This window comes from Leptopilina heterotoma, unplaced genomic scaffold, assembly GCF_015476425.1.
Source record: "Leptopilina heterotoma isolate Lh14 unplaced genomic scaffold, ASM1547642v1 Lhet_361, whole genome shotgun sequence".
NCBI lineage: Eukaryota > Metazoa > Arthropoda > Insecta > Hymenoptera > Figitidae > Leptopilina > Leptopilina heterotoma.
Genome location: NW_025111042.1, coordinates 966,398 through 982,217, shown reverse-complemented (window position 1 = coordinate 982,217; position 15,820 = coordinate 966,398). Strand labels below are relative to the sequence as shown.

Genomic DNA, 15,820 nt, shown 5'->3' with positions numbered 1-15,820 from the left:
GAAAACGAAAACCAGCTTTCGAAAGCGAGCGTGTGTTATATATATATATTCCTGAATACATATACATTTATTTATACGAGTTTTCTAATTCTTTTCCTAAAAATGAATCACAAAAAACACAGCAAAAAATGGTCATTACAAATTGGTACCACGAAGCAAAGCATCATCATCATCATCATCATCACCAACAAGTAATTAAGACTCGCAATTAAATCCATAGAAAGAAATGAAATTTCCCCCCTCCACTTTCGAAAAAAGCCAATTCGAGCAATTTCGAATAAAATTAAAACAAATCGTTCTCTTTAACCAAAAATCGATGCATTTTGTGACATACATCATCTAATGATTCAAAGAAACCTTATTTTTGTTCTCACTTCTATTTTTATTTTTTGCATTAGCCTCACTTCTACATACATTCTTTTTTTTAAATTAGTCTCACTTCTATTTTCATGATCCATAGCCCTGAAGTTATCGTCGACGGTATTAGCGTCTTATTTGAGTTTTTTTTACCAATGGCGCTAATTTAATCTCTTTTATTTCCCTAGGGAGTTAAAAAAATTTTTTTAACTCCCTAGGGAAATAAAATAGGTTAAATTAGCGCCCAAGAGGATTTTTAACTTAAAATCATCAAAAATTGGGTTTTATTCTTTTCGGAAGCGTGGAAAAAATATTTATCGGCACTTAGCGTCGACGCTAACTTCAGGGGCGTTAATAAATGTTCCCTAAAGTTAGCATCAACGCTCAGCGTCTTCTTCGACCAAAAAAAAGGGTTTTATATTTTTCGGAAGCGTGAAAAAAATATTTGTCGACGCTAACTTATGGAGCGTTAATCTTAGAATTAATAAATATCCCCCAGAGTTAGCGTCGACGCTAAGAGTCTTCTTCGACCGAAAAAAAGTGTTTTATTTTTTTCTAGAAGCGTGGAAAAAATATTTTTCAACGCTCAGCGTCGACGCTAACTTTAGAAGCGTTAATCAAAGAGTTAATAAATGTCCCCTGAAGTTAGCGTCGACGCTCAGCGTCTTCTTCGACCGAAAAAAAGTGTTTTATTTTTTTCTAGAAGCGTGGAGAAAATATTTGTCAACGCTCAGCGTCGACGCTAACTTAAGGAGCGTTAATCTTAGAATTAATAAATATCCCCCAAAGTTAGCGTCGACGCTAAGCTTATTTTATTTTTTTGACCGATGACACTAATTTACGCTCTTTTATTTCCCTAGTGAGTTAAAAAAATCCCCCACCTCGAATTATTTCACTTTTTTATACCAATGACACTAATTTAACCTCCATTATTTCCCTAGGGAATTAAAAAAAAAATTGCCAGAGTAAATTTTGAACCTAAAACAATAAAAAAAAAAATAGTTTCATTTTTCGTGATTCGTGGAAAAAATATTTGTCAACGACAACTTTTTTTTTTGTTTCTAATTTTTTTTTCTACTTTTTAGTAAAATAGGAGAAACAATATATGAAGATAAACGAAGCGTAAATTTCACGCACGACAGAATTCCTCTCTCGTTAAATCAAATCTAATCGTTTTGAGCTTTAAAAGAAATATATGAAATTTTCAGCACGCACTGTGGTAATTTATATATACTTAAATGTGCGAGAATTTGATGAAATGATATAGTAAAAGAGAGAGAAAGAGAGAGAGAGAGAAGGAGAAGAAGAATGAGGAAAATTTTAAGCCGCATTAGAGTGAGAAACAAAAGCAGACAGTCGGGGAACTTTTCTGATACACCGAAGCACGCAAGAAGTACTTGTTATAAGGTAAAATGATACTTCCTACTTAACGAAAATTATTCTCATATTTTACTCATTATTATTATTATTATTATGGAAAATATTTTTTAATTATGTACGCTATTTACATGTACACTTTTTTTTACATAAATAATTAAATCTTTACCTTATTTATTCTCATTTTTATTTATATTTATATTAAGATTAACTCTGTCTTATTTAACTACCTTATCTCATTTATCACATTTTTATTTTTCATTTTTTCATTTTTTAAAATTAATTTATTTAGTTAAAATTTTCATTAGGGAAAATAATTGTAAATAAATAAATTCATTTTAGTTAAAAAATTAATTTTATTAAATATATTTTACTAAATTTAATTTAATAAATTTAAAGGTATATTAGAGAAAATAATTAATAATTTTAAAGTTCTGCACTTGAAAAAATTATGTTTGGATCAAAAACTCTTATTTATTTCCTCCTTGAATTTAAATTTTATTATAAATAATATTGCGACACGACTTATTATTTATTATTAATTAGTATAAATTAAAATATTAAATTTTAAAATGTTTTCTAAATAAAATAAAATTATTATTATTATTATTAACAGCTTTTGAAATTCAATTCTTTATAAAATAAAATTGTAAATCCAACTCTATAGTAAAATTAAATTAAATTTGGAATTTTTAAGTAAAATTTATAAAAAATTATGAAATTCAAATTCAAATTTTCTAAAAATTCTTGAAATTAAATTATTTATAAAACTTGTAAACGCAAATCTATTAAAATTCAATTATTCTTTAGAATTTTTGAAAAAAATTTTACTTTTATTTCTTAATTAAATTTAAAAAAATTATTTATGAAAATAATTGAATTTCAGTGAAAAATTTTATTATTCACAAAGATAATTGAATTTCAGCGAAGAATTTTTTTTAATTATTTAAAATAATTGATTTTTTTGAGAAGAAGTTTATGAAAATTGTAAATAATTGAATTCTTGAGACAGAAATTTAGTATTTTTTAATAAAATAATTGAATTTTTGTGAATAATTTTATTAAAATTTATTTAAATAATTGAATTCCTGTGAAATATTTTTTTATCATTTGTAAAAATAATTGAATTCCCATGAAAAAATTTTATTATTTGTAAAAATAATTGAATTTCAGCGAAAAAGTTTATGAAAATTGTAAATAATTGAATTCTTGGGGAAAGAAATTTAGTATTTGTTATAAAATAATTAAATTTTTGTAAATACTTTAATTAAAAATTTTTTGAATAATTGAATTCCTGTGAAAAAATTTATTATTTGGAAAATAATTGAATTACTGCCAAGAATTTTCTTAAAATTATTGAAAATAATTGAATTGAGAAGAATTTCATGAAAATTGTAAATAATTGAATCCTTGGGAAAGAAATTTAGTACTTATTATAAAATAATTGAATTTTTGTGAATAATTTAATTAAAATATTTTGAATTAATTGAATTCCAGTGAAAAAATTTATTATTTATAAAAATAATTGAATTTCAGAGGAAAACATTTTATTATTTGTAAAAATAATTAAATTTCAGTGAGGAATTTTACCATTTATGTAAATAATTGAATTTTTTGTACGAAAAATTGTCGTAAAATAATTGAAAATATTTTTGAATTTCTCAGAAGAATTTCATGAATATTGAAAAAATAATTGAATTCTCGGGGACAGAAATTTAGTATTTATTATAAAAAAGAAAAAATATTTCTCTATTAGAATTATAAAGGTACGAACGAAAGTTTTTTTTTGCTAAAAGTAAAAATGTGAAAAATTCTACAATAAAGCAGTTAAACAATTACTTTAAACTGATGAGAATGCGAAGAATTCCTTTTTATTTTTCCATTTCATTAATCTGCGTTTGACTAAAAAAGGTAGGAAAGTGTGAGCACAAAATAATTGCGTTCCAAATATAGATTTTTTTTGCGGAAGAAACGTGAAAGTTTGCAAAAAGATTTTTTTATATTTTCCTGTTTCATTGTTAACTTTATAGAAATGGAATTATTTCAAAGGCCTCTTAATAAATGAAATTCCAAACACGATTCAATTTATAATTGCGCGACACGAATGTCGTTTAAAATGCTAATTTCATTGATGTCAACGATTAAAATAAGTATTTATGATTAACTCTCCTATAGCAATGCTCAAGATCTATAAAATTTAAATCCCTATTATTTCAATTTAAACTTTTTTTAATTAAAAAAAAATTAAATTTCTTAATTAAAAAAAATTTCTTAATTTAAAAACAATTAAATTTCATAATTTAAAAAAAATTAAATTTCATAATTTAAAAAAAATTAAATTTCACAATTTAAAAAAAAATTAAATATTTTCGTAAGTTAAAAATTAATTTTCAATTTTTGAAACAAATAATTTCTTCCATTTTCAATGAAAGCAAATAATTTTACTAAATTTCTCTCGAAAAATCACCAAAAGTCTCGAAAAATCAAATTTCCAAATTGATTATCGAAAAAGTTTCGGTTTCATATCTTGTGTTATTAAAATGGCTTTAGTATGTAACGTGTTCGGAAGATTGACAGTTTCAAGCGCAGTTTAATAACTTGGAAAACTTAAGGCCTCTATAAATTTATGATGATAATTGCTTGACGTCAACTTTGAAATTTCAAACTTATTATGCAATAGTTATCTCACGTGTGAGTAAAATTTAAAACAAACTATTAAAATATGCGCAGTAATTATTATTGTAAATAAATTTTCTCCAATATTTTCCATTTTTAAAAAACGTTTTTTAATTATTTCCTAACAAAAAGGCCGAAATACCCCCACTCTTCTAAATGTGAAGGGCAGGGCTTATTTCGGCCTTTTTATATATTACGAAATAATAAATATTTATTATAAATATTTAAACATTAAATAATAATTAATATTTATTATTAATTCAATATTAATATTTAAATATTAAATAATAATTAATATTTATTATTAATTTAATATTAATATTTATTATTAATTTAATATTAATATTTATTATTAATTTAATATTAATATTTAAATATTAATTAAAAATTAAAATTTATAATATAATATTGCAAACAATTTATTTTAAAAAATCCAGAAAAATGATATTTTAATATTATTATTTTTACCTACCGAAAACGAACGACAGTTTTATGTCTCGGGGGGTAAAGTTCCTCGCCAAGAATCATGTTTCCAATTAAAGGAACCTTTTGTATTAAAAAGAAAATAAGTTAATTTTTTTCAAGATTTATTTGCCCTCTCATAAATTCTTGTAATTAAAATTTAATTGTCATTTGCAAAATAAATTATTCAAAATAAATTCCAAATTATTTAAGCAATTAATTAATTTTCACCTTCTTCTGGCAATAAAAGTAGTAGTACTAGTAATAAATAACAAATAATATTACTAAAAAAATAATAATAGAAATAAAAAAAAATAATAATAGAAATAAAAATAATAATAATAGAAATAAAAAAAAATAATAATAGAAATAAAAATAATAATAATAGAAATAAAAACAATAATAGATATTAGCAATAAAAAAATTAATAATAGTAATAGTAACGAAAATAATAAAAATAGTAATAAAAATAATAACAATAAATAATAACAATAGTACTAATAATAATAAACAAATAACAATAAATAAAAACAATAGTACTAATAGTAATAAAAAAATAATAATAGTACTAATAGTAATAAAAATAATAATAATAATAATAATAATAGTAATAGTAAACAGAAAATTAATTATGATAATACTTTGTTATTAAAAATATATTTTAAAAAAAATAATTAAAAAAATTCATTAACAATAAATTGCAAAAAAAAATAGTTAAAAAAAATCTATGAATAACAAATTGAAAATAAAATTTCGACAATATAATTTCCCTGTCCAATTTCCTCATTAATTAACGTAATAACAATTAAAATTAATTTACTAGAAAATTAGAGGGTAAATATATATAAAGAAGAGAAAAGTACCGAACCGTGAAAAAATTATTAAACAATTAAACAAAATCACTGTAGAGGAACGTCCTGCTTCCTCGATGCCAGAAAATTGACTGCGCAACATGTAAAATGCAATGCGTTACCGGAAAGATTTTTAAAAGGTGGGAGAGAGGTCCTTAAGCTTCCAAGTAAAGGCTTAAATTGTGCTCTACTATAATGTTAATTCAAGGGACATATTCAGAGAGAAAGAGTGGGGAAAGGCCATCTACAATTTCGATTAAATTTTTTTTTTCCTTTTTTTTTGAAACGAGCATCGAACTGATCACGCATGTCAAGGTCAAAATATCTATAAGAAAAAAAATGACGTCATATGAAAAACTGCAAAAATCTCTATATATAATGTACAGCTGTTGAAAATGTTAATTATATATCCTCATCGTCATTTGAGTTATTAAATAGTTAAATCCTTTAATAATCATTCTACACGCAATTCTAGAGCAATTATTTCTCAACTAATTATAATTTTGTTGCTGCATTATTATAATGTTGAATTCTTGGAAAAATAATTGAAAGTCAGTCATGCATGAAATTGGGATAATTTGATAATTGTTATTTAAACAAATTTTTTTTTAATTCGCAAAAATTTTAACTTTTATTCTTTTTTTTTTGAGAAAAATATTTTCGTGATGGCAGATATAAGAAAATTGATTATTTAAAATTATTATTTCCTACATATACAATTTTCCTGAGTAAATGAAAATATACAAAATTACGAGGTTTTAAAAATCATTTTTTTGGTAAAATTTTTTTAATAAAATTAGTAAAAACTAAGCATTTTTAAAGAAAAATAATAAATTCAATTATTTTTTCAAATAAAAACTTAAATATTATCACAGTTTTACAATTGGAATTTTCAAAGATTTCAATTTAATTTTTTTTTTTGAAATTCAATTATTTCGAAAAATTCATACTACAACGCTTCAAATATTCAATTAGTATTTACAATTTTAACTGAAATTCGATTTTAAATCAATTTTCCTAAGAATGTTCTACGAGAATTCAATTATTTGAATAGGAAAAAAATTATTTACTGAGCAATTGAATATTTCTTCAAATTGAATTCTTATAAATAATATTATCAACATTTTTAAAAATAATTGAATTTTTTCTAAGAATTTTAATAAAATTTTTAAGAATATAATTCCATTTTTCGAGGAATTTGTTTTAAATTGTATAATTTAAGCATTAAAATAATTGAAATCCAGCGATGAGTTTTATTATTTATGAAAATAATTGAATCCAAGCATCGAATTGAAATTTTTAAATATAATTAAAACTTTAAAAAGAATTTTATTATTTATAAAAAAAATTGAATTATAGCAACAAATTTTATTAAAATTAAAAGGAAATTTTATGAAAATTGTATTTAAATTTTTAAATAATTGAAATCCTGAGAACAATTGTTTTTATTTATTAAAATAATTGAATTCCCGTGAAAAATTTTATTTTTTGTGAAAATAATTGAATTTCAGCGAAAAATATAATTTAAATTTTTCTAAATATAGTTGAATTCCCATAAAAAAATATTAATTTTTGTAAAAATAATTAAATTTTTGAGAAGAATTTTGCTTTTCATGAAAATAATTGAATTTTTATAAAGAATTTTATAAAAAGTTTTCTAAATAATTGAATTCCAGTAAAAAGTTTTATTTTTTGTAAAAATAATTAAATTTCAGCGAAAAATATTATTTAAATTTTTTTTAATACTTTAATTTCCATAAAAAAAATAAATTTTTGTGAAAATAATTGAATTTTTGAGAAGAATTTTGCTTTTTATGAAAATAATTGAATTTTTATAAAGAATTTTATTTAAAAAAATTACTAAATAATTGAATTCCAGTAAAAAGTTTTATTTTTTGTAAAAATAATTTAATTTCAGCAAAAAATATTATTTAAATACTTGAATTCCCCAAAAAAAGATTGAATTTTTGTGAAAATAATTGTATTTCAAAAAAAAAATTGTTTAAATTTTTACAAATACTTGAATTTCCATAAAAAAAATTAGTATTGTTTGTACAAATAATTGAATTACTGCGAAGAATTTTCATAAAAATTATTGAAAATAAATGAATTATAGAAAATTTTTTTTTGAAAATTGTAAATAATTGAATTCTTGGGAAAGAAATTTATTATAAAAGAATTGGATTTTTGTGAGTAATTTTATTAAAATATTTTTAAATAATTGAATTCCAGTAAAAAATGTTAGGTATTTTTTGTGAAAATAATTGAATTTCAGAAAAAAATATTATTTAGATTTATTTTTACACTTGAAATCCGGTGAAAAAAATTATTTTTTTGTAAAAATAATTGAATTTCCGAGAAGAGTTTTATGAAAATATTGTAAATAATTGAATTCTTTTAAAGAACTCTAGTAAAATTATTTATAAAAATAATTGAATTCTTGCGAAAGAAATGTAGTATTTATTAAAATAATTGAATTTTTCCGAATAATTATATTAAAATTTTTGAAAATAATTGAATTGTTAAAGAACTTTATTAAAATTTATAAAAATTCATATTATTTTCTTTTGAGAAATTTTACTAAATTTGTATTTTGAATATAATTGAATTCATTCGAAAAATTTTATTTTTATTTTCAAGAAATTAATTTTAAATTGTATTAAAAATAATTGAAATCCCTGAGAAGAATTTCATTATTTATGAAAATAATTGAATTCTTGCAACGAATTTTATAAAAAAAAAATTTTTATTAATTGAATTTTTGTGAATTTTATTATTTATCAAAATAATTGAATTCTTGCAAAGAATTTTGTTAAAATTTTTTCTAATAATTGAATTTTCTTGAAATCTTGTATTATTTGTGAAAATAATTGAATTTTCGTGAAAAATTGTATTATTTGTGAAAATAATTGAATTTTAGTGAAAAATTGTATTATTTGTGAAAATAATTGAATTTTAGTGAAGAATTTTATCAAATTTTTTTAATAATTTATTTTTTTTAAATGTCACGAAAATTGTATTTTAAATAATTGAATTCCTGTGGTTTTAATTTCTCCACTTGAGAACGCCAAGGTCACCACTAGGTGGCGTCTAGCCACCTAGCGGTGACCTTGGCGTTCTCAAGTGAAGAATAGCGTCTCCATATTGAATCTCAAGATGTTCGTGAAAATTCGTAATTTTACAAATATTTACCATCAAAATCTAGAGAGTTAACAATATAAATGGATTTAAATTTCAAATTCACTTTAATTTGCTATTTTTGTCATCTATTTTCTTTTAGATTTATCTTTAGTCTTCGAATTAATTTTTCCTCTAAATAAATTGATATTTAAAATCTCGGTTAAAATAATAGTACCATTACTGGCTTTTTTGTAACAAAATAAGCATCATAGTATAATTTACTTTTAAAAATAGTAAAAAAATAGTAATTTACTTTTAAAAATAGTAAAAATAGTAATTTACTTTTAAAAATAGTAAAAATAGTAATTTACTTTTAAAAATAGTAAAAAAAACCGCTGCCAAGTTGTATATTTTTTTGTATAATTTTGGTGCTCATTTCATGAACACTTTACTTCCTCATAGAGATAAAAATAGTAGAAATATATGAATAACTTTTTATAAATATGGTAAAAGTGATTAAATTTTGGGTCAATCAATTTATTTTTAAATACCCTACAAGATAGTTACAATAATTTAATAGATAAACAAAAATTTTTAAACAAAAAAGTTAAGAAAATGTCATTTTCCACAATTTTTGGTTTTTAAAATACCAATAATTTCGAAATTTATTATCGGAATTAGGTTCAAAAATAGGTCAATCGAAGCGTTTTTTGAAGCTCTACAAGTCGGTAACGATAATTTTAAGATTATTTCTACATTTTTCAACAAAATTTTTAAAAAAGTCTTATTTTCCAAAATTTTGAATTTTTAAAAGTTTAATATCTCCGGTTAATATGGACGAAAAATGTTCAATTAGGGCTCAAAAGATGCGTCTAAGAAAACTCTACAAAATTATGGAAAAACATTTATAGGTGTCCTAACATTTTTTTAAAGTTATGGGCAAAAAACGTTTTTTTGCAAAATTAAAAATCCAAAAAAAATTTAGTTAAACTTTATTAATATATTAGAAAGTACTCTCATTTTATGTCCGCAGGTGAGATCTACAATTTAAAACAAAATTCAACCCAAAAGCTCTTTATGATTTCGAGATATTTATGAAAATGTGATGTTTACACACACACACACACACACACATACGGAATGACATTTTTTAAAAATGTCATTTTTGAACTCCTGAGGTCAAATAACATAAAGATATGTCAAAAAATCGAACTCGAAAAATTTCGGTATTACAATACTTCCTCTATGAGGAAGTAAAATAGTTGAATTTAGCGAAGAAAGTTTCAAAAGTCTCCCGAGTCAGAGGCCTGAGACTATAATTTCTGTCAATTGACGAAAAAAGAAATTTTCTTTTTGGACGTGCAAAGACCCTTGAAATTAAGGGCAGGAAATGCGGAGGGTTGAAGGATAAGAATCGATTTTTCTGAATCTGCGCCTCAGATGGAGGATTATTCCTTTTTCCTCTCTAAATATACAATGAAGAAAATATAAAATAAAACAATTGCAAATAAAAAAAAACTAAAGTAAAAAAAAATAATGATTTTTAAAAATGATTTTTGAAGATAATAATAATATTATAGAAAAATGATAATTATAATATTTATCCTGACAGTCAAAATAGTTTTATCAAAATTCTCTCACATCTAAATTGAACGAATTCAAGGGAAAAGTTCCAACAGATGAGGAGCGCTAAAAATAGCAGAAATGTTACAATAATACACAAAATAGAAATCCAACTCAACAGACTTTCAAACTATTTAAACCACCCACTTGAAAAACTTTCAAGATTCTTAATATGTCAAGCAGTCAAATATTCTCTTCAAGTAGTTTCTACTATTGAAACTTTTTTTTTATACTCCACATTTCCATATCTATTTAAATCTTTACATTCACTATACGTCAATTTACATACAAAATAATAAAATTCAATATTATTTCCTGTATTTTCAATTAAAATTTTTCTCTTGCAACTAATCAATTATTTTGAATTATTTTTAGAAATAAATTCTTGGAGAATTCGGCTATTTAAATACAAAAATTCAATTTTTTATAAAATTGTAACTCTCTTCGGTTTTTTTTTAATTTAACTGAATTTTTGAAAATATGCAACCGAAACTATTAAAAACAAATGATTTTTAATTATTTAAACTTTAGGAAATAATTTAAACTAAATAATTTGAAAATAAAAATTAATAAAAATAAGAATAATCCAGGAAATCTTGAGTTTAATTATAAATTTGAAAATAATTAAATTTTGAAAAATAATTTTTCGAAGAAAATGTTCTCTATTTTCGACAGCAAACAATAATAATAATTGAAAATTTAAAACAGAAATAAAATAATTGTCAGAGGAAAAACAATAGTACGTAATCATTTCTGCGCATGATTAATGTTTCATGAAATTAATTCGAGATTTTTTTCAAGTTCAAAGTCGATTCGAGATTTTATTTCATCTTGGCAATAGGTCACGGTAATTCAAAGTTAATATTCACGTTCAGTGAGAAAGGAATGCGTTAATTTTTTGATTAGAGTAATTTTTGAATTCGGATTTTTCTACTACGATATTAGTAAAAATTTTACTACAATTTTTAAACAAAATTCTTAGCTATAGGGCCTATAATATTCTATACGCATTTTTTTACCTTTACACGGCCAGCACAAGGTCATCACGAAATTATAGTGTGTGTGTGACTTACAATGTGCCCCCATTGAAAACCGTAATTATTTGTTAATGACACTCCATGTTCTTTTATCGGTAATCTACATCCGTCACTCCAAAAAACTCTCATTAAAGTTTATTAATATCATAATTCTTCTCTCGTATCTCTCTCTCTTGCTCTAAATTTTTTTACATTGTATATTATAATAGAATCTACAAAAATTTATCGATATTAAAAATTATCGGTTATTCAGAATCAGAATCAGAATCATCATCAAATAACTAAACAAGAATGAAGAATAAGAAGATAATAATATAATTTTTGGTAAATACAACAAATAGACGAATAAAGAAACAAATTTGTAAACAAATACAAATTAAAAAATTTTTAAAAATAATAAAATTTAAAACATTATTTGCCATTTGGGAAAAACGTTTTTTAATTATAAAAAAAATGCCTAAATAACTCTCCAGATTTGAAAATTACTAAAGAACTAAAAATGTTTACTAATCATTTCACGAAAGAATTCAATTATTTTCTAAAATTTTAATAAAACCTTCGAAGCAATTGAATTTTTTTTTAAATATAATAGTAAAAGTCTTTTCTAAAAAATTCGATTATTTTCATAAATAATAATATTCTTCAAAAGAATTCAATTATTTTTAATTTTTTATAAATTCTAATAAATCCTTCAAAGAAATTCAATTATTTTTTTAAATAGTAAAATTCTTTTCTAAAAATTCAATTATTTTCTAAAAATTTAATAAATCCTTCAAAACAAATTCAATTATTATTTTAAAACTTGAAATCTTTACTACAATTCAATTATTTTCAAAAAAAATTTCACGAAGGAATTCATTTGATTTTTCTTAATTCGTTGTAAAATTATTTAGGTCTAAAATTATTCTAAAGAATTCAATTATTTTCTAAAATTTTAATAATTCATTTAAGAAACAATTCAATTATTTTTTTTAAATACCAAAATCTTTGCAAAAATTCAATTATTTTTAACAAAATTTTAATAACATTTCACGAAAAAATTCAATTATTTTCTAAAATTTTAATAAATCCTTCGAAACAATTCAATTATTATTTTTACCTATAAATAGTAAAATCTTTGCAAAAATTCAATTATTTTCAACAAAATTTTAAATAAATTTCACAAAAGATTTCAATTATTTTCTAAATTTTATATTAATCCTTCGGAACAATTCAATTATTTTTTTTAATTGTCAAATTGTTTTATGAAAAACTCTATTATTTTCTAAAATTTTAATAAATACTTGAAATCAATTCAGTTATTTTTATAAATAATAAAATTCTTTGCAAAAGTTCAATTACTATTTTGAACAAAATTTTAAATAATTTTACGAAAAATTAAATTATTTTCTAAAATTTTAATAAATTCTTCGAAACAATTCAATTATTTTTATAAATAATAAAAAGTCTTCATTGGAATTCAATTATTTTCAATACAATTTTAATAAACTTCAAAATTTTTTTGTTTAATTCAATTATTTTCAAAATTTTCAATTATAATTATTAAAAAAAACTACCTTATTTTGAAAAAAAACTTAAAGAAATTCTTCAAAAGAATTTAATTTAATTATTTTCCAAAAATTTTATTAAAATTCAATAATTAAATATTTAATTTCAATTATTAAGAAACACGATTATTTTGAAAACTTGAAAGAAATTGTTCATAAAATTCAATTACTTTCTAAATTTTCAATTAAAATTATTCAAGAAACTACATTATTTTAAAAATATTTAAAGAAATTCTTCAAAAGAATTTAATTAGGATTTTTAAAAAATTTTAATAAAATTCTTCGCGAGAATTCAATTATTTTTATAAATAATAAAAGTCTTCGATAGAATGCAATTATTCACAAATTTTTTGATAACATTCTTGGCAAGAATTCAATGATTTTCAATAGATTAATTTTAAAATTGAATAAATTTAAAAAGAAAAGCCAAGTGTTAAAAAATTATTTTAAAAATTAGGAAACAAAAAAGCAAACAACAACTAACTTCAAACTTCGAATCGGAATACAACGATTATTAAGAAGAAGAAAGGTAGAAGAAGGTTTACTAATTCAAAAGCAAAAACTCTGTCATTAATTCAAATTATTAACTGTTTTTACTAATTTACAAATATCATTTTAACCAATAAATAAGTTACTCCAAAAATCAAAAACCTCAAAACCTTTTGATACAAGTTTGTTACAAGACGGATCCAAACTGACCACATGCAAAAACCCTTTTCTTCACAAAATTATAAGACTCCAAATCATAAGTAAAGAAATCCCAAGAAATTTTCCAAATTTCTAAGAATTAAAGACAGATATTAATAAAAAGGGATGATAAGTTTCAATTTGAAGAAATCATATACATATTCGAAGGAAGAATGAAAGGTTGTATATGCATACTGACACGCGGAAGTTGTTGTAACGGTTCGTCGACGAGCACCTTACAAAGGGAGATTACAGATTGTAGGTTGAGATCCTCGACTCGTTCCGGTTGTTGAGAAAACAAAGTCGAAAAAAAATTACATTCTCAAACCCAAGAGAACACGAAACGAAAACGTGAATAACCGTTAAATTCACTATTGCAGACCATCTTCGATGCTTTTATTTTATTAGTCATTCAATCTAATTCAATACGCGATTTCAACCTATTTTAATATCGCCGAAAGCTGATTTGATTATCCCATAAAAAATCATTTCTGACAGAATTATATCAGTCTTACGAAATTTTCAGATATTTAAGATATTTTAAGATATTAATATTTCAAAATTTCAAATTAATATTTAACAGATGAGATTTACTTCGATATTTCATGCGCTCTGAAGAAAACTATAAACTTAAAAATTACAAACATAACCTCAAATTTATTGCTTCTTAGCTACCTTTCTTCAGGGCACGTCACATATTTTAACACCTAATTTTCTTCATACCGAATTCAAAAAAGAGAATATTTATATAGACGATTTTTAATTCTAATTATTGATGAAAATTCCAGTAAATTATAATTCTTAATTAAAATTATGAACCTTTTATATGTGAAATAATAATTCGAGACCAAATTCGGAATTTACGAAACTCTTCCATTTCAAAAAGGAAAGAATCACCTAATTCGAAACCACTTCGTTCTTATTTGACAACTTTTTAAAACAAGATTTAAATCCATACTGAAAAAAATTTATTTGTTTCAAATAATCGATTATTTGACTATTAATTAAATATTTACTTGAATCAAATAATTTCGACTGTATAGTCAATTAAATTCTATTTGCTTCAAATACTGAAATTATTGGTCCAAATTTCAAGTAATTATCTAATAATTAAGAAGAGATTTTTGGCCAAATAATCAAACAATTATTGATTCAAATTTATTTGACTAAAATAAAAATAGATTCAAGTAAATATTTATTTGATAACAGACAACTAATAAACTATTTGAAATAAAATTTTTTTTTCAGTGTAAGCGCGAAATTCGAAATTTCCCAGAGACACTAGACAAGAAATTAAAAAACATTTCTCTCTACCCGAAAGAACGGAATTTCTAAAATACATTTCTAAAATCCTAGACAAATAATAACAATGACGATAAAAATAATTATAATGAAAATAATTATAAAGAAATTAATTTTAACACAAAAATAAATAATAATGAAAATAATACCTCATTGTACTCTTGAAAATGTTGCTTTCCCGGTTCATGAGTTCACTCCTGAATCGGGACATTTCATCTTCCATCTTCCTCATCTCGGCGTCGAAGCGCTCTCGGATATTTGAAAATTCGGTGTCAATGACGCTGAAGTCACCGAGTTTGATGGGAATGTTGCGTTTGATACCACTGTCTGCCATATTTGTGATTTTTTTTCAAATTTCTACTGTCACTTTAATAAACACACACTTTCAATTCACTGCAAAAAAACTAGCAGACGACTGTTGTTTTCTTTTTTTAAAAACACAAAAAAAGTAGTTGTCACGATTTTTTCCCACAAGAACGAACCGTTCGCACTGAAATCTCCTCTATGAATAAAGCGCGACTTGTCTGGTGCTCCTTAAATAGTCGGAGCACGAGTCGTGGGTGTTCGTCATTGTTCGGGAACTTTCGACGTCGCGGGAATTTTTCAACATTATTTTCAATACCTATATACCGAGTTTTATTTATTGTTCTAATTTCTATATTTATTATTAAATTCAGCAAAGAATGAGTTGTTTACAAAAAACACTTGTTTATAAAAATACTTATTTATACAATTTTTCGAAAATGTAATTTTTTTTGTACAAAATAATCATTTTAAGGGG

At 22.4% G+C, this 15,820-nt stretch overlaps 1 protein-coding gene across 2 annotated transcripts in view; it reads right to left on the bottom strand.

The window, feature by feature from the left end:
* Positions 1-15,556, bottom strand: part of LOC122505666 (protein lethal(2)essential for life) — a 33,753-nt gene extending 18,197 nt beyond the window's left edge. For both annotated transcript variants that reach the window (XM_043617440.1, XM_043617441.1), the window contains exon 1: positions 15,189-15,556. In XM_043617440.1, coding sequence (XP_043473375.1) covers positions 15,189-15,373 — 185 coding nt within the window. In that variant the 5' untranslated portion in view covers positions 15,374-15,556. The remainder of the gene's footprint in view (positions 1-15,188) is intronic.
* Between the last annotated feature and the right edge of the window lie 264 nt (positions 15,557-15,820).